The sequence below is a fragment of the Bombus vosnesenskii genome, unplaced genomic scaffold, assembly GCF_011952255.1.
Source record: "Bombus vosnesenskii isolate JDL3184/JDL3185 unplaced genomic scaffold, Bvos_JDL3184-5_v1.1 scf7180000016274, whole genome shotgun sequence".
NCBI lineage: Eukaryota > Metazoa > Arthropoda > Insecta > Hymenoptera > Apidae > Bombus > Bombus vosnesenskii.
Window position 1 is genome coordinate 3,755,516 of NW_022884343.1, and position 20,682 is coordinate 3,776,197.

The window sequence follows — 20,682 nt, forward strand, 5'->3', positions numbered from 1 at the left end:
ATAAGAAAATAAAAATTCATCGTTAAAACAGAGATTAGGAAATTTTCGAAAGCGTTGCCAGATTCTCCACGATATTTCTCAATTTCTATCTTCTGCTAATGAAAATTCCATTTCCAAAGCTTCCATATTCGACGAACCAAAGTTAAAACAAACGATTCGTCCAACGATCCACTTTAAACAATTCACATAAACGATCCACATAAACAATTTCAATTTCTCGCGACAGAAAACTTGCGTCGATCTTGCTCGAACCTCTTGCAAAACTGAATTTCAATTACGAAGAACCCAAAAGCGACTATCCACCCTGGATCGTAGTAATCGATCGTTAACGATCGATCAAAAAATTACCAAACTTGCAAGATAAATATCGCGATAATAAAAATATGAAATAAAGCCGCGAGAAATTGCCGAGAAGAAAGAGTGCAGGTGATGGTGAAGATAATGAAATTGAAAAGTGATCGTGAAAGGTGAAATAGAAACGGTGAACGATCGATGTGTTTGATAGACGAGCTCGAACAGGGGCAATGATCGAACACGATGATCGTCTTCTTCTTCTTCGTGTGGATGATGGTCAGGTGGCAGGAACAGGAGGACCCGAAGGAAGACTCGCGAAGAGATTCGACGGCGAAGGATAACCGCGAATGCGACGATTCGAGACGTGATTCGAAAGAACCGGCGATTATTGGCCTTACATCGTATGTTGACAAGCGTAGATATCGTCTTCGACGACATTCGCGTCGATACTACGTCGATCGTAAGAAGAGGTGAGTGGATTTGACGGATGCGGTTGATGATCGTGGAGATGCCGATGAAAAATGATAAAGCGATCGAATATTAATTGAATATCGGAGACATTCGAATAGATGGATCTGGTATTCTGAAAGATTAGAATGTTAGAATTTAAATAGTGAAAAAATATTTTACGTATTAATAAGAGAGGATGAGATAATTAAATAGTCAAATATTGGAAATATTAGAATAAGTGAATCTAATATTCATCGATACTGTATTATGTAACTAATGCTAATGTTGTATAATATTATCAATATAAAAGGATTAGAATATTAGAATACAGATAACGAAAAATATTTTAGATGTTGATAAAAAGAAGACGAGCTAGTTAAATATTGGTAGATAAGGTATTTAAAATATCAGAAATTATTTGAAAATATACCTGATAAAAGTATTCAAAGTTAAAAAAGCGTATCTACAACCTTTGCTTAAATCAGGTCAATGCTGCCAGGTAGCAGAAAAGTAGTTTATCTATATTTATATTAAGTAAGAGAATCGTATAAAGAAACCAGGGATATAACAATTTGTACAATTTCGGACGACATACGTGAAGTCGATACATATTTGTAGAATACTAAAAATTCTGTTTTTCAAAACCAGACTTTCGACCAGACACATCTATTTGAATTTTGAACTTATAGAATACGTATTACGCAGAATAATAATTTTATTAACAGAGGCCTGTCACTTGATTCTTTAGATCTCATTGTCTAAAGAAAAACCCTACACACTAACGTGGGATTAAAGTGTATATACAGGAGGAATTATTTAATAAAAATTAAAATATCAATATTTCATCCTCTTGTCTCGTGCAAAGCGACAGCTCTCGTCTAGATTCTAATGGACTCGCATCGTGTAAGCGCCACCGAGCTTTTGCATCGATTACATTAGCATTAGCATTAGCATTAAGGCCAGTAAGTGGATCGGATTTAATATACTTCGTTGGATATAATCTTAAAGGGTTACTGGGTAGGCCCCTGCTTATTTCCAGTGGACTGGTCGCGTACAGTTGTGCAAGGATCATCAGGATTATTGCCTCTAGCAGAAATACTACATTTTGATTTTCCCAGTGACATGAGATTAAGCGGTCCGCCACCTGTGTTCGCTGATCGGTCGACCGCCTTCTTCTCTTCTTTTTCTCGTGATTACACAACTTTTAATTATACAAAGTTCTGGTTGTGCAACTTCTGATTGCACGAGATTGTGATTATACAATTGCTGATTGTACAAATTTCTTTCCTATTACTGAGCACAATGCGTTCAATTATTTCCGATACAACGACAAATACGTAAAATAAACGAGATACGTGAAATATTCTCTTGGCTGTAACTTATGGCTAGACCGCTCGATATCGGAATTATTGAATTATTGGAATATCGGAGTAAACTATACTCGAAATTCTTATAGTCATAACCGGACGGTAGTAGGAAACTGGCAAAAATTGTATCGTTCGAAGAAACGAGAAATTAAAGATCCGTTTGATCGATCAATCACCGTGGAACGATAATAAAAGAAGTGAAAATGAGGATTTGAAGGAAGAGGCAGCAGTTGACGCTATATTGGAACGTAGTGGCCTTGAGGAAGACTTCTCACGTGAATTCTTCGTCTGTTTTACGTTCTGTTCGACGAGTTTTTCCACGGGTTTCGCCAGTGCAGGAACGAGTTCTTGACACAAATCTGGCGACCCTGAAGAGCGTGTAGGTGATAAACACCCTTAACAACCGCACGGCACGCCAGCCCCTCTCGTGATCGATAACGAGCTTTCACCCCGACCTTTTCAACTTCTCGCGATTTCTGATCGGTTTTTAACACATAACTGGCAAGGTGGACTTCGCGGAGTTTCAAGAATTTCAAATTTTTCTAATACTTTGGAAAGTACGCAACGCGGCGTTCTGTAAGGCTCGCAAATACAAGAAAAAGAAAAACAACAGAAACTGAGAACAAATTGATTATGGAATTATGGAATTTCAAACTGAAACGAAGACGAAATTTTGTAAAGTCCGAGGGAAACGAAGAAAACACCAAGGTTTATGTAATATAGACGAGAACAGAGTAGATTTATTTCTTACTTTGTAATTATCGTTGCGATTAGTAGATTGAAATAAAATCGCTAAACGAAGAGTTAGAATTAGAACGTATTATATGTTTGTTTAGTATTTTGCAATTACTCCAACTATTTGATGACGATTATTTGAAACATTATTTCGTCGACAATTATTTTGAATATTATTTTAGTGATAACCAGTTTGAACATTATTTCGATGACAAATTGAGTTTGAATAATAGTTTGACTGTTATTTCGAACGATAGTTTGATATTCCAAAGTTACAGTGTTTCTTCGAACTTAAGACTCGAAGAGGGAGAAATGCAAGTCGCTGGTGAGAAAATAGATTCAAAATTGATGGATGGGTAATTTCACGGAGGGAAAGGACCCACAGCCTAGATTCAAGCTGAATGGTCGTAGGTGTGGCACGTCCACTGTCAATATAATTTTCCATTAAGCGAGCTGAATGGAAAGCTCGATTATGCCTGTAAAATTAGGTCGGCAATGACTATAGGGAGGATTTATTACGATCTATGTGGTCCTGTATCTCGTGTAAAATTAAACAAACGACATCTCAGGCAATATGAACGAAGAGAATTAATATTATCGTGGCAAGAATAGAATTATTAAAATATTTCACTTAAATATATATATCTACACACACACACACACACACATGTATACATACATTTCCATTAATTATTACGATAATTTATTATGAATTATTTTATTTTCATTTATCGTAACTCGTATTTGTATTTTACATGATAAAAGCCATTAAAAATTGACTAAGTGGTTCAAGGCGAGAATAAGATCGACAATACCGATTTTATCTCGATGTGGAGGCGGGAAGTTTTATATTTTTCTTTAGACGTAGCTTCTATCACGGCGATATTATCGCACTTCCGCGTCGAGATTATGGTTCAAAAGAGTATAGGTACCTCGTTACGAGACTCTGTTGTAAATAGAACATTGAATCCGACGAATTATCAGGATTGTAAAATGTAGATCTGTTTTAGTGTGAGGCAAATAGGAGATAGGAACAATTACGACGTTCTTATTGCCACTGAAAATTCACTAGGATTTAATCACAGTTATCAAGCTGTTAAGTTGATAACTTATCCCAGAGGAATTAGAGCGCGTTCACTTTTTAATTCCATGCAGTTATTTCTGGTTAATCCATGTTTACAAATATTACACAAAAGAATCAAGCGATTAATAATACACGTAATGAGATATATTACTAATAAATATAACAAAAGCAAACTTAACGTGTCTACAAGCATTATTTCTGTACAGTGTATAATCTAAACTTGTGATTAAAACAATTGAAAATAGATGGAAAAATGTAACGACGTACATAATTGCTATCGCTACAAAGATGAAATATTCTCTCCTACGAAATTCACGAATTACAATTATGATATAACAAAGTGGAAAGATGTAATAATTATTTTGTTAGTGGAACAGAATGTTGAAACGTTGGCTGCTGCTGTATCTCGAATTTCAATAAATATGCTTTGAGCAGGATTACCAGTCTTGTATACTCGTAGCAAGGTCTCTAAATTATTCACCGGCATAGCTTTCAATTAAACATCACCTCCAGCAATTCCTTCTACTTACAGAACGTATCGCTAGACGATACATGTTTACAGAGCCTCGTAAAATTTTACTACTGAGATGTTTGAAGCCTTAAAATCATAACAGGATATTGCATGGAAGTATAAAATCTCCAAACAGTATGGCCGCCAGCCTGCAATCTATAGCACATGTATATAAATAAAGTTACTAAGCCAGCTGAAAACTCTATTTAGAGGAACGTGTTCAACTTTACCAGGCAAAATCTGTACACGAGACACAACAGACGATGAGTCGGCACCATGCTCCCAGCTACGTAAACCCTATAACGCAAAATTTCAACCTGGCAAACCTTCTAAAATCCCGACTGATTCGATACATGTATTGTAGGTTTACGGAGCAAGTATAGCTGTGATAAACACAAAAGTTGGCATTTACGATCGCCATAACGTCCCGTTATTTTTGGTAGTTACGCGTGTCCGCTTGTAACCGCTGTCGCTATCGATTTTTCGTCGACGGTAGCGCTGGAAACGTCACAGCTTTCGCGATTTCCTCCACCTGCACTTTTTCTTTACGGTTTCTTTGGATTAAACGACCTGCAAAATTTTACGTTCTTTCTTTGCTGGAAATAACCTCTATTCCCTCGTCTTTGGAACGTATGATTACAAATGGGGTATTTTAAGTGCAATATCTTGGCTTCATTTTTTGCCATACTGAAAATTGGAATTTTTTTTTTTTTTTTAAGTAAATTTGCTGTTGTAATAAAATTAACGAGAATGAGCGATAGAAGGTTGAGCTGAAATTTAAAATAGGATTTTAATTCGGTACAAAATTGATCTTTTTCTCTCTCTTTGGCGGAGTTGCGTATTGGAAAATTTTTGGTGTTTGGGGAATTTTTTAGTCTCCCAGGCAAAAGAAGAATTTTCGTTGGGTAGAATGTCAGCTTCCCTAATGCGGCATCGAATATCGGAAAACTTGGACTTTTTGGAAGTTTTTTCCTCGTACGAGTAGAATGGTATCGAAAGGAAAGAAACTTTTAGGCGTTTTGGGACGAAATAAGAATTTCTATTAGGTATAAAGTCAACTTTTCTAACATAGCATTGGATATGAAACTTGAAATTTTGAAGGGGCAATCTTTCAAGTTTGTCAAATCAATTTTAAAAATCCAACAACGTAGCAAACTGAGGCGAAAACGATCAATTTTTTAAATTTACCGGTGTTTAACTTTATTACAAATATAATTTACCAATATTTAACCTATTGTATTCGTTCTATAGCTAAAATTATTCTCCAATATTTAAAAATATTCTCCATCTTTTATCCATTTTATACAAAAAAAAAAGATGCTAAAACTAGGTGATCCGTTAAAACTGATCTTTACGACTACCTAAAAAATTCTACTTCCGCAAGAAAATTTCAATAAAAAAGAAATTAAAAGTCAGAGGTAAAAAGAATTGAAAGATATTAAATCATATTAAAAGATTCGGAAACTTGCGCATTAAAAATTATTTATCCTCGTTAAAGATTATTATTCAACGAAAAATACATAAAAATAATAAATTTACTTCTCTGCGGACATTAATAAACTTTTCGAGATGATCTACTGCTATACGTATATAACGTAAGAAGGAAAAGCAAGGTGTAGAGTTTCATAGTAACAGGAAGTTCGTGTTTCCTGCAGCTTAAAAGACGATTTTTTTCCTCGGTCGGACAACAGCTACGAGACGGTTCTCATAATTCTTGTGTTATTAACTAATAAAAGGTCTGCGACAGCACGGCACACGAGGTCGTGTAATGAATTTCATAATTCCGGCACAAGGATTTTCCATGGCGCTCAATTAGGCGAGCGTGACATGTTCATTTCCCTGGCGATTGGCTGCTTGCCTCTTCTTTCCAAGATTTCTTCGAATCGTAACTGTCGTCCGCGTGTCTGGTTTCAACGAGCCTCGAAAGTACAGACTGCATCATTGTTCTCCAGTGACTTCAATTGGAACGTGAAACGTCTTCTTGTAACATTACTCGATTCTTAAGACGAGCTTAGATGTGTCGAAAAATGAAGGGATGTACAATTTTTAAGGAAACGAAGATTTTTAGACGCTTTTTTACTTTACTTTATTAGCATTTTATTATGTAGAACATAGTGGTAATTCTATGTTTTATTATATGGAATTTCGGTGTAGTAACGAGGGTAATTTTGGGCAAATATAAATTTTAATTTTTCGTTTAGGTAGGTTGGTTATATTTTGCTATATAGAATTTTGGTTTAGTAATTGCAGTAATTTTAGATCTAGGTTATAGTAATATTATTACATTCTGTTATGTAAAATCTACACTTTGATTTTGCGTACAACGTAGCCAACAAAAATGACTTGTTCTTATATTAAAAATCGTGTTTGTCTAAAATTTGAAGAAATTTAACGGTTGAAAGTTGCATATGAAAATTGAGGAAAGGAAAAGGTGGAGATTGAGTGAAATCGTTGAAAAGCAATTCTCTGAACTTTTATTTCGAAAAAACAGAAATAGTAGAAAATAAAATCTTAGTTGCTTCTTACAAACGAAAAAATACTTTTCAACGTTTCCATTTTGCTTTTTTAAATAAAATAAAGCGACATTTATCAAAGAAAGGGCAATAAAACGAGATTTCCTTGAACTCGTAAGACAGGAAAAAAGATCTAATTGGACAGAAAACTAATGAAAACTAGTTTCATAAAGGGAAATAAGAATCGCTAGCCGAGAAGATGTAGAACTCTGATCCTACTTTTCGCGAACAATGATAAATGTAGCGGACCGTGGACCGTTGTGAGATCTCTATTCAAGGGAATTGCCACCAATCTTCATTGATGCATTTAAGTTTATGGCTCGTGCCAATTCGTGTCAACTGGCCTGACAACGCGTGGGACGTAAATTACACCTTGTCACTTCTTACAGGAAATTCTTTCGACGTCGATGCCACGAATCTTTTTGCTACGAATTTTCGTTGCTCGAGGAAAGCCTCGCTTTTTGGTTTATCAGAGATAGCTTCGCGATCGTTCGAACAAACATGCTCCTCGATATTGTAACAATAAAGCTGATTTATTGCCTGGATTCTTCTCTTTCATGGTGTCGCTCCTATCCACTTTTTTCTATTACGAATTGTTTCGCCAACGAGTAATTCATCTCTCCGATTGATACATCGTGGAAAACTCGGGACATGGTTCTTCCTAAAAATGTTTCTCTTCCGTCTGAGAATATTATTCCCTATAAATTTGAAATTTGTATTATTTTCAGGAATTTTGATCGTCAGCTTCGACCGATGATTTGTTTGCAAGTTTCGTATACTTCGTATCCTCGGGTTTAAACAATTATTTCTGTGTAATATAATTTTGACAATTCTTTATTAATACGTCGAAAGGAAATTTTAAGTCGTATGCTTGTCGTTTTATTAATTTCGTTGATTTATGTACTGTGAGAATGGAATTTAATTAACTTTCGCGTCGCTGGTATTTTGAGCTCAGCCTCTTTATAATTTATCTAGAATTTGTATTGCTATTTTGGAATATTATTTATCATACGTTCGATATCAGCAAATTTTAAATCATATCTTTGTTGTATAGATATTATACCTATCTTTACTCATCGAAAGCTGTACTTCGCAAATTTTCCACAACTTCCATATCTTTTTCAAGCATCTGATAATTTCTGCGCGTAATAATCTAAGAAATTCTCATTTCCGCAACTTTTCCACACTCGCAGTATTAGTTCTCGAAAAATGTCTTGCAGCTCTCTGCTTCGAAATCCTCGGAGGAGCTTAAAAGTAAGCGTTTCGTGCATTCGCAAATCTCCCCTTCTCCTTAAACTTCCTCCCGGTCCTTTGTTTTCCCCATAAACTTCCTGTATTCTCGACAGGATCCCCGATCCACTTATTTCGAAACGATCTCAGTCATTAGTCCTGCTTTTATTCCGCTTCTCGCTTCGAAAGTACAAACTTGCGAGTTGGTTCATTTGTAGGACACCGTGAAACGACCAAACGAATGGTCGCCCATAAGAAACTCGCCCCATAAGAATATCTCGCCGGTGTCTCTTCGCGAGACAACCGAGCCTCTGCTGTTGTGTTTTACGTCCGGTTCTCGGGTTTACAGCAAATGAAACGCGAAGAAGTTGCTCGTTAAGCCGGGCTCGTTCTAAGAATATCCGTTTGAATTAAATGGACGCGCGACGTCGCGAACAATTTCAATTTTACGCGAAAGTAGGACCATCGTATGAGAATTTCGCTTCTCTAATCGTGACGCTCTATCAGCAATATAGAAAATTGCTTTTCCATGTTCAAATTATTGTCCGATACCTATGCGTTCGTGCAGGTTGCAATTAATTTATTACCGTGGAATATCGAAGAGCCAGATCCGTTACAGAGTTACTTTTATCGTAGAATTTTCCCGCATTTTCACGAGCAGCCAATTTATCGATACGACGAATTTGCCATCGTATCTTTCAGTGTTCGTTTGTTTTAAACACTCCGGGTTGTGTAGATGAAATTTCAAAATCGTGCCTTGTTTCCCGAATTTCCTAATACGTTTTCCTCGAGCGAATGTTCAATTTGCTTCATCCTTGGGGAAATTTCGAATAAACGCAGAACATATCGAAAGATGAAACCGTAAAAGTATCGACAGAAATTAAAATCACCAAACAATGTCACGTTTTACGATACGATTTGCTGTTCGTCGAACTACGTAGCTTGGAGCATACAGGTTCGAGAAGCAACCGAAGTACGAAAATAAAATAATAACGCTAATAGTATCGATCGTGTGATTCGACGGCAAACAATTTGTTTTTAGGATCAATATTTAAAACGTGACTTTATTAACAGTATCAACATAGAACGTAGCAGGAAAACGCACGTGGTAAAACGGACTCGGCTAAAAACAAGATAAATAACGGAGACACATGATCGTACGTGAAAAAGTAGGAAATTAAATTTGCTATGGAAATGAAATTTGCTGGCAAGTGAAACATGTAAAAGCGTCGCATCGAAGTTAATGTAAACGAACGATGGACAAGTAAACTGGATATCGAGCAAATAAAGCGATTTAAATTCGCCGCGTGAAAAAATGTGTATCATTTGCATTTAAACAACTCGCTTATCTATTGTTTATCGTCACGATAGTGTTTAAATCTAATCGACAAACTAGATTCTTATCGCTGCTACATGCACGATTAGATAGTTTACAATCTACTTTTAATCTCAATCCTATTGGCCAATATTTATATAACAAATAGTAAAAATTAAATAATACAGAGCCGGCTATTTTCCACTCATAAAGATATAAATAAAATTTCTGGCTTCTGATACAGACAGATCGAATTTTGTCAAACGTAGGAATTTTTTTTTTTTTAAATTATTAGCCATCGATAAGATGAAATAAACGAGTTCAAAAACCTGTACAGAGCAAAAGAAATTGTACGATCTACGATCAGTGAATACTTTCATAAGGAATAAATAGAATTATCGATTGTTTATATTAATATCGTCGCTTTAATTAATATTTCTTCTCTCTTGATCTTTTTTCAGAACGTAAAAAGTTAGCAATTTCCAACAAAATCCAATAAGCCGAAACCCAATTATAAAGTTATTATAAAACCCAATAATTCCGCATTAACAGAAAAAGTGCGTGAATCGCAGTGTACGTTTTCTGATTGAATAAATAAAGTGACCGTTCAATCCAATTCGTTAACGTACACAATGCATGTTTTAATTAAGAATTGTATCGTTTCTTCGTGTTGCTTTAAAATCGTTTTAATAAACACAATAATTCGTTCGAACTCATAGATCATCAACGAAATCCAATAAAAAGATAATTCCAATTTTTGATAACAATAAAGTCGTATAGAATATGCGAATATTGCAATGGATATGGTTTTACGTTTGCACCGGTGATGCACTGTGAAAGAAATTTTGTCCCGGTTGTGACGCATTTTTAGAAAATATGTCAGCGTTTGAAAAATGAAAAAAAAAAAAAATGAAGTATAATAGGTTAATGTGGAATCCTTCGAACACTTTGAATTATAAGGAAAATTAATCTAGAAATGAATTCACGATCTGATAACTGTATCATATCGACATGGTACGATACATTGGTCCTTAATGATTAAAATAAGATAAATCCCATGGATTAAAAAATTGTCTACGATTTACTTGTTTAGATAACCGTGAACGCGGCACAAATGCAATATAATATTTTGCAGAAGTTAAAAGTTAAATTCTACTGTGTATTTAAAAAACGGAATAGTCGATATTAGCATCAAATATTGGAACGTTTGGCTGAAAAGTTTTCTGTAACGCGAACGACTTGGATAACATCGTCAGAAAAATGTGCGCAAATGCACAAAGCAATATATTTTTTTTCAAAGGTCATAGTGTACTATATTGAAAAGAATAACGATTATTTAGTAGGAAATATCTAAATTTTAAACTAAAGGATTTTTCTATAATGTGAATGACTTAGATAAGATAATATTGTCGTAACGTTGTAAAATAGAAGTGCGCAAATGTAACATGTTGCACAAGTTAAATGTTATGATGTAGTATGTTTGAAAAAAATTATGATTATTAGTATGACATATTGGAACATTGGACTAGAGAATTTTCTCTAACGTCAATCATTTAAATAACATTATCGTAATATCGTTAGAAAAAAGTACCCAGGTATAACGTAATATTTCACAAACGTTAAATACCACGATGTAGTACATTTAAAATAAATATCGAATATTCTAATTTTGGACTACAAATTTTCTACAATATCCAATGACTTAGATAACATTGTCAGAACTTTATCGAAAAGAAGAGCGCAAATGTAATATTTTATAAAAAAATGAAGTATTACGGCATAGCGTGTTTCGATCTATTGCGGTAGCCAGGGAAAAATCTATAAAATTCGCCTGGCGATCAACCTGTTAATATTATAAAACGACTCGTAGTATGGGCTACCTACCTAAAACCTTCTGCTGCCCGCTTATCAGCAGTCAAACGACAAAAAAAGAAAAATATGGCAACATGTACAATATTTGCCGGAGCGTAGTCGCATCACGCAGGTACACGCTGACTGGATCAGCGTATAAGCAACAGCTCGAGGCATGGCTGCCGTCAGTTCACAGTCGGCACGCGACCAAAGAGGATCGTTGCTGACGATTATGCGCGAGTGATGTGTCCTTGGTGCAGGATACGCGCCAGGACGACAGAAATTGCCTGTTTGTAATCCGAAATCGAACAATCGTGTCAGTTAACCCGAGATACGCGTAACAGTCAGATCGGAAGGCTGTTGTGTGTTTGAAACAGATGTAGAAAATTCGTGAAAGTTAAGATTGTTTGAACGTGTGTCGAATTCTGGTATAATTTCGCCTTTTCAAATATTCCCACGGTTCTTGTGATTTGATAATAAAGTTTCAGTGCGTTTGAAGTGGCTTGGTGACGGTTTGAAGGAGTTTGTAATCTCAGATACGATAATCGTGTCGGTTAACGCGAGATACCCGAGCAGTCCGTCAGACAGCTGTGTGCTTCAAACGCACGTAGAATATTCGCGACAGTTAAAATTCTTTCAGCGTGCGTCAAGCTTTCCTATCTTTCCGCTTTTTAGATTCTCGCAGTTCCAGACGTTTCATCGTGTCTCTGGTTTTCATGGAGTTTCAGTGCGTTTGAAGTGGTGGTCGCAGAAGATTTGAAGAAGACCGGCGAAGATCTGAAAAAGATTGGCGAATAAGGGGATTAGAGTTTCTTTTACGGGTTTGAGGTATCGTAGAGATTCAAGGTTTTCAAACGCCCTTCCGAATTTTAGTTCGTAGCTCTTAGCTATGGTCGAGTTAAAGCTTGAAGGAGTTTATGCTATTTGAAGGAAGGTTTCGAGGTTCTTGTTTGAAGAAGTATCGAATTTGCGGATATTTTTACGATTCGAAGTGTCACAATTCGTGAAAATATAATGTGTCATAGAAGCTGGAAAATCGAAAGTTTTATAGTTCCTTATTCTAAACTTTTATATTGTTTAACGAGCATAATTGGATATTTTACTCCAACCAGTACTCGGATACGATGACTTGAAATCGATCTTGAAAGTGGAAACTGCAATTTGAACATCCCAATGGGTCCAATTTGAAACGTTATCCCAATTTCGTAGAAAACTCTAAATCATCGATCTCAAATAAAATATCTTTGATTAAAATAAAAATTCAACGATATTTTCAATGAATCTTTCCTATCAAGTATCTTAGAAAATATTTTCCAAGATTTGTAGGGTTTCCAAAACTAATAACGACTGATTGGAATGTTTCCTCTGGTTTTCGATGATTGGCAGTCTCTTGAATCGACAACTACGATTTCAACAGAGATTAGGACAGAGAAAATGGCGAATAAATATTTTTGTTCCGCGCTCCAATTACACGTCGGTCACAACACGTTGTTGTGCGATGATCTTACGAGGCTAGGAAGATAGCGAAGACACTACAAATTGTAGCAAAAACCGGTTGAACGTTCCGAAAATTGGAATAAATAATTTTTCTGCTGCTCAGTCATGGCTTCGTTTAAAGTTGATAAATATTCTATGGAAATGAAAGTACTCTTTAACAGAAACGCGGTTTGAAAAATTATTATGTATTCGTCCTTTGCCTTGTTTGAATTTCGTTCTTTTTTATTTGAAAATAATCGTGTTTTAGAAACTTTGTAAAGATTCCACGAAACTTAAATTATTCCTACTTTTTAAACTTATAGCTGTAATAACTGAAAACTTATAGCCTTGATAAATTCTCCACTTATTTTTATTCTTATTACTTCCAAGTATCTTCAACGTCGTCTGCTTCAATGAAACTACAAATATGTTTTAATTAAACGCTACTTAACCAAACGATAAAAATCCATGGACGCGATATTCATCCTGGAAGGAGTAAAAATGGTCGTTAAAAAATTCGACGCCGATTCGATAGAGATTCGACAGTAGAAATTTACAGTCTCTCGTGAAAACGGTGGTTTCCTCGTTATCAGGAGGCTTGTGTCGATAGATGTCCGTATCTATGCAAACATTCGTCACTGATCGAAGCGTATGAAACCCGGAACGTATCGGTGTCGCGATTATCGATCAGGTTTCTCGTGTAATTTCCGATCGTAGCGCGTGTCTACACACCAGCCAATTTGTTTCCCACAATTATTTCGTTCCCATCGACAAGAAAATAGTTACAGCTCCGGTTCGTTTGATTGAATGATCGACGAACAAATTTTCAGGCGTAATTTCGTCGTTGCTTTAACTTATTTTATTTAAAATTTCATTTCCATTCGTCGAAGATGATACAAATAAAATTTTGGGCCAACAGGCAAATTGTTATTCGTCATAGTTTAGTCAGTTTCCATTTCTACAACGATCTCTTCGCTTGAAAATGTGTCTTCGTTGATTGAACGTTTTCAATATCATTAATTCGTGGACAAAAATAAAAATTAGGTTAACATAGTATACGCATTAACAGGTTTATTTTAATTTTTCAAAATACAATTTCTCAAATTTCAAGACAGATTTTTAGAAAATTATTGGACTGTCTCTGAGACAGTCCATCCAGGAAATTATTATTTCTAATCTATTTACAGATTTTTCTTAGTTGAAGATTTAAATATATTTTTCAACGTGATACAGTGTTTAGTTATTATTGATAATTTATTGTTACATCGATGTAGATGATTTCTTGATTGGATCGGACACAGTACCAATTACCTACCGACAGGCATTGTTCCCTGATAATTATTCGAATATCAACCTGGACAGTGATTAATCGACGTTTGATTAAAGGGCGAAATTAGATGTCCGAGGATTATTCTCGCGTAATACTCTTAGAAACCTCTTCCACGAATAGGAACAAATAATTAAACGCGATTCTGATTGAAATAAAATTCTATCCGCTCCCTCCACCCTCCCGCATTGGTGTTGGTGTATCCCATTTGAGGTGTTACCGTATAAACTGGGTATTTCATTTAGCGTGGTAACGTTTCTGTCGAGAAAACACTGTGTAAATTGGATTTTATGAGGGATAGATGCAGCACGTTTCGTAAGTGGGAAATATTTTTCCAATGGATTGGAAAGTTTATGGCAGACGTGACGTGGATGTAAATTGGTAGAACGCGATGTAATATTTTCGTTAAGTTTCTAATGACAATTTATCGTAGGATTTTGTAGAAAAGATTGTAAGACAAACATGTCAATGGCATTTAAACATTGAAGTTTTAACAATTTTCAAAAAAATGAAAAACTTCGGGTATATTTCAGGTCATTCGTTTAGAAACGAATTACATAGTTTGGTCACATTATTCAGTCTATTTAAAAAGTCAACTCTCTGCTCAACTTTGCTCTCGATAGAAAGCCAATCTTCTACCACAAACATTTTGATTCGAAAACGAAACTAAAAATTCCAAAACGCAGCTATAATTGAAGAGTAACCTGATCTTTCGTTTTCCTGGAAATTCCTGAAAAAGAAACAGCGCTAAATTTTTGCTGCGAAATTTATTCCTCGTATCAACGCCGAACCAGAATCCAATTCTTTATCTGTAATTAACGATATCGATATAGGAGAATAACGAAATTTTTCGCGTTTCTCGGTGGAAACCGGCGTTAAATCTTCCTGCAAAATTTATAACATTAACATGGCGGAATATCCTCGAATTTATAACGTCTCTCGTTTCTCCATCGCCGTTAAAATCGCCGCGAAAAATAAATGTAAACTGGAAAAGTAGAACGAAAGAACCGAAATTAATCGTTGGCAAAAATTTCGAAAAACCCACGGAGAGGAGAGAATGATTTGTACTCACGAACCATTGAAAGACGGTTAAAAGCGCCGTGACTTCCTCCAAGTCTCATTTCCCCTTGCTAACGGCTTCAAACGCGAACTTATCGAGAGCAAAGGTGGATGAGTTGCCGCGATGTCGACGCGTAAAACGAGGATTTCCATGGAAATGGAAAAAGTTCCAGGTGGCTTGAACTCTGGGTGTTTAAATTTGGAACGTCTTCATGGGAGGTCGTGGCAGATTAACTGTGAACCGTTGATGGATAAACGGGTATCCCGTTGGGATATGAAACATGCCGCATTAAAATTAGAAAGTCTGTTTCATTGGCCATCGTAAGTTATAAGATATATGGTTATATGACTTAGTTCTGCACAGTCTATGAATAACTTGTTCAAGCGGCGTCAGCGTATCGCAACTTTTAATATGTTTCACAACGTCTAACAATTTTTCTGCGTAGAAATATCTCGCAGAATATGCATTTCTATGGATATTTATTAAAATTAACATTTTTTTTTTAATAAATATATCTTTAGATTCTTCTTGTACGCAGGATTTAAGGTCGCGTCAACTGCAGCGTAACAGCTGCTTATTATCAGCGTCGACAATGTGAGCGGCGAGAGTACTACTACTTAGATTTTCTAAATAGCGAGACATCTTTCAGTGTGAAGGAAACGCTTGATATTTGATCTTTATCGCAGAGATCTTCGTTCAAAGATTCTTTGATCTGGTATTTGTTGTCAGAGTAATTGTATCTCTAGCAACGTGGAAAGATGTGTTTGACAATGATTTGACGAACGCAGGTTTCGCAGTTTGCTGGGTTAGATCTAGAGATTGCATATACACGTGCGAGTTTTTCTGAGAAACCTGTGACCAATTCTAAGTCTGTTTGGTACAACTTGGTCGTCGACGATCGATGTTCCTCGTAACTAGGTTCTGGTAACTTGTTAAAAGGCTGTTCGTTGATTTGCAGTGCGTATGAAACGTACTTTGTCGTAAAGTGTGTTTTGTTTTACGTAAAAGAAATTTTTCCGTCGCGTGTTTGTAAGCTCTGGTTCATGGAAAACGTCTTCCATCGGAAAATTTTCAGTTTCGCGCAAACCTTTGCATATTGTTCATACATATGGAAATGGGAAAATAAGAGAACTTTTTTCCAATTTATTTAACTTTAAATGTAAATGCGAAAAGTTGTTAGTACAAGCTTAATATTGGAAAAGAGAAACGTCTAAAAATAGGAGAGTAATAAACGAATCTGCAAAGTATGTCAATTTTAGCTTTTCAATGCGAAAGTCTTCTACCGATATCGCGAAAAAAGGAACGTCAATATTCGATTAAACTGCGATCCAGCTTACCAACCGCGCCGACCACAAAGGCAGTAAAATGTAATAAAATGATTAAAAAATCCCAGAAATACTGCGAGGGGATGGTTTAATGCAGAAAGGACCCACTCATAATCAAAAAGGGACGAAATAGAATTTCCCGAATATCTTCCCACGAATTATTCTCGCGGTCCCGTTCGCTAACTCTCCATTAAACCAATATATTTCATTTGCAATATCTTTCAGTCAGTCCATGTTACCAAAAATCCTATTTTACGATATCGTAGTTGCTTGATGACGTTCCAGCGCATTATTTGGTAATAATCGTGGTGCAGGTAGTAAACCAGTAGAAAGAAAATTCTTATTTTGAAAGCCAGCGAATGCTTATACAGCTTGGGCCACGCAATCGTTTCGGGCTATAACTCTGTTACCGGTGTAGTTGCTGAAAAATGTCGAAAGAGAAAGACGAATGGTGCGAAAAGTAATAAATTTTGTTTAGAACTGCGATCTACGATTGCATTATTTCCAGAAATTGAAATGTACACTTTTTTTCGTACAGACAGATGCCTTCTCGTCACTGTACGTGGAAAATCATCGCGGTGAAATGGTGAAAAAATAATTGGTTATGGAGATATTTAAAAAAAGACGTCCTTGTCGAAGAAAGAATCGCGTGGCCCATGCTGTATATTCGTTGGATATCAATGTCAAGCTTAAATCCGAGTTTGATTTATTTACAGAGAGACGACTTGTTTCCGGGTTAGTCTAGGGAAGGTAATTGTAAGTTGGTAATAGTTTCACTTGCAAAGGAACGAGATATCTGCTTTTTTTAAGCCACAGGAAGCTTATGTTTTTGCTTCAAATCGATGTTAGGTTCAACTTTGAAAATTGCAACCTGATCAATTGTAAATTTAATTGAATTTCTTAATTTTAACCAAAGGATAAACATACTTAGAAAGGATCACGTTTGGTATAAACGAAATACATCAAAGATCGGATAAATTTGACGAAAAGTAGCTCCTCTACGCTTTGAGAATTCTTTCGTGAAGAAGGAATATTCCCTCGAGAAGCGGCTTGTCCCTCGATGAAAACCGTCAGTATGGTATTTACGCGCGGCATCGCCTTCAAACTCACGGCGAGCTCTTTTTTTATAGTCCGCGGGAGTTGCCGAAACCGTGACATGAAAGATGCATACACGTTTCGCAGCCTCCCTTTGCCTCTTTTTTCCTTTCGCCATTTGTAACAGCCTTTCTACGAATTTTACGTTGCGTGAAATATTTTACACAATATGCGAGCGAGCGTCGCTTGGGAATTACAAGAAGAGAACGCTTCACGCGTATCTATTTCCTCTTTCCACGTTTCCAATTTCTCTGGTCGAATTTCGCGCGCAAACTTGATATCGAGGGCTTTGGTAAAAATTGATAATTAATAACTTGTAATTGAGATTGGTAGGTTAGTTGAAAGCCGATACGACGATTACGACGAGGAGAGAAATATATTTTAGGGGATATTCGGCCTAGAAACTTAATACTGAAAAGAAATTTGATATTATGAAAGTCGATGATAGCTGGTAGCTGAGATTGGCTGTTGTACCGATCAAAAATTACATAGTAGACGATGATTTTTTAGGAAAGAAGTATATTTTCGTATTGCGTATTGGCACGAATTAGGAGAAATTGGATTTGCAATAGCAAATATCGGTTTCATAAAGAACACTTGTATGTTTCTAGTATCTGTGAAAACAGGCAACATCTGATAATTGCAATGTTAAATTTCTCCGTTTCGAAACATACAGTGGCGGCCAATTTTAGAAAATTGATTTATTTGAGAAAAACGATTAAAGATCTTCAGAATTTATTCCGTTGTTATATTCATTAGAAAGTTACCGTTAAAGTGGTGTAGTCGTACTCGTAGGGAAATAGGAATTTTAAACCTCCTTCTGTCCGTCACTGTACTTTTCCATGTTTTTCGCGTCTTTATCAAAATATATAAATCAACGAGTGACACTTTTAAAGCCGCAATTATTGGTGACATCATTCCTCCGACGTTGTTTTCTTCTACTTTACGATACCGCGCGTTATCAGACTCGTTAATTAAATATCCGAACAATTGTTTTCGCGAATACTTCCATATTGAAATTACGTCTCGTCGTTTGACTGTATGTTCTGTCGGAATCTGCCATTCCGCTTACGTAAAAGAGAGGAAGAATTTCAAAGTTTTGGAAAATTTTTCTAAACGACACATCCTCTCGGGTGAAGAAACAAGAGACTGTAGGATTTTTCTTGTTCTTCCTCGTCTAACAACTTGTTGTTCCCTTTATTTTTGCCACGCGCGCGATTTGAATTTAAAATTGGTGAAATATTTCTCCGTTGCCTGGTGTTTTGGATTATTCTACCTTCTCCCACGGAATTTATCAACTTCCCGTCTTTCAATGAGATTCCTTTGTCGAGGAGTAAATTTTGATAAGCTTGATATATGCCTATAGTCTCCTTATGAAAGAGATTTTAATTCGCGATACGAGAAAAATAAATTCTACGTGGTTTTATTACTTTACCATGAGATTTTTCTATTCGAAGCATTTCATAGCGTTCGGAAATATAGAATGCATCGTAGATATATAAGTCGCGTATTTTAAAAGAGATATATCTATGACAATGGCTGTTTGATTTATTTTCGATCCGAAAGAATTCGTTAAGTTTGAAGGTAAAATACAAGATATATATATATATATATATATAGTTTTACTTTACGTAAACATTTACTTAAAAAATAAATACTAAATATTTACTAAAAACGTTAGAAGCCTTTTTGATTGTCAAAAGATGAAAATGTGAGAATTTGTGGTGCACAACAGTGTCAATAGCATTAAAAAAAAAACGAATTGATAGAATACTATTAAAATAGCGGAATAAAAAGTATCGATATCGTAAATATACGAATGTCGTAGTTAGAAAAGAAAGTATCGAGGCTCTACTGGAATAAAAAATTGGAAAAGCAAGTCCATAGAATGAAATTGATTTGTCTATTTTTCTATCCACCCCTATTCTCTCTTGCAAACGTTGGAAGTCATTAAACGAGCAAACAGTCGCATGAAAAAAAATTCCGTTTCAAGTGTTCCCTATAGACGCTAGGCGATATAAAATCGTTCATGGACAAACGTATAGGCGTCGTAATATCTTTTTACGACTGTTCGATAAATCGAAATCGACGTCCAGCGAATTTTCGTCGCACGGTTATACCAGAAGGGACGAAGCAATTTCGCGTTGAACGTGTACCGTTCGATTAGCTTCGTTTCCTGTTTCTGTCTCGCACGCGACTTCCGTGAGACTTGGCCGTCTTTTTCGCCGAGGCCAATTAAAGTAAATCGCGAATTTTTTTAAGTGGCCGCGGTACTTTTCGCAATTAGTTCGGATTAGAGCAAACGAATATTCGTTTCAACGAAGCGTCGTTTCTTTGGATGTCGACGTTTCCTTTTTTTTTTTTTTAGGAAAAAAGTCGATTTTTTAGGAAATTTTTTGAGAAAACAGAATGGAATAATAAACGATGTTTTGGACGATTACTAGCCGAAACTTTATCATCGAATAAATGACGAAAACTTCGTCTATACCGATATCTCTTGTTTTCCTTGGAAAACTGGAAGAATGTCGATTTCTAATTCTAGAAAATTGCTTCCTTTTGGAAGAATATGTGTTTGGAACGATAATATCCCAAGGAAACTAGATCAACTCGAATATTACTGTCACAGAATGGCCGATGAAAGTTTTATTTACCGTTGTATAATTCTATTTTTCGGGAAATTGGTCGGGCAAATGGATTATGTGGAATATTTTCTTGCGACGCAGTAACATTTTTTGAACACAAGTACAAGTTCGATAAGAAGTTGTAGCACGAAAGGTATTTATATAATGGCAAGAACGTTTCAACGTTGCTCGATAGAATATTTTCTCGCTTTTTGTTCTTCGAGTCGGGAAGAAAATTGTAAATATCCTTCGAATTCCTTCGTAGTTTCAATTAGACGGACGAAGAATCCACGCGAATAGACAGCGCACAAAGCCTCTATAAGAAGATGATAAACTTGCCACTTGTTTTTCACTAACTAGGAAACAGAATTCATTAACAAGAGTCTCGAAACCTTCTCAGAAAGCCACTTCGAAAGGGCGAAGCAAAC

General features: G+C 35.8%; 1 protein-coding gene across 10 annotated transcripts in view; it reads left to right on the forward strand.

The window, feature by feature from the left end:
- LOC117242443 (cAMP-specific 3',5'-cyclic phosphodiesterase-like) overlaps positions 1 to 20,682 on the forward strand; it is a 350,276-nt gene that overhangs the window by 238,429 nt on the left and 91,165 nt on the right. The window contains exon 1 of one of the 10 annotated variants that reach the window (XM_033509119.1): positions 361 to 764. The exons of the other annotated variants lie outside the window; for them this stretch is intronic. Within the exon in view, the coding sequence (XP_033365010.1) occupies positions 538 to 764 (227 nt within the window). The 5' untranslated portion in view covers positions 361 to 537. Of the gene's footprint in view, positions 1 to 360; positions 765 to 20,682 lie in introns of those variants that run through there. 10 annotated transcript variants of the gene reach the window in all.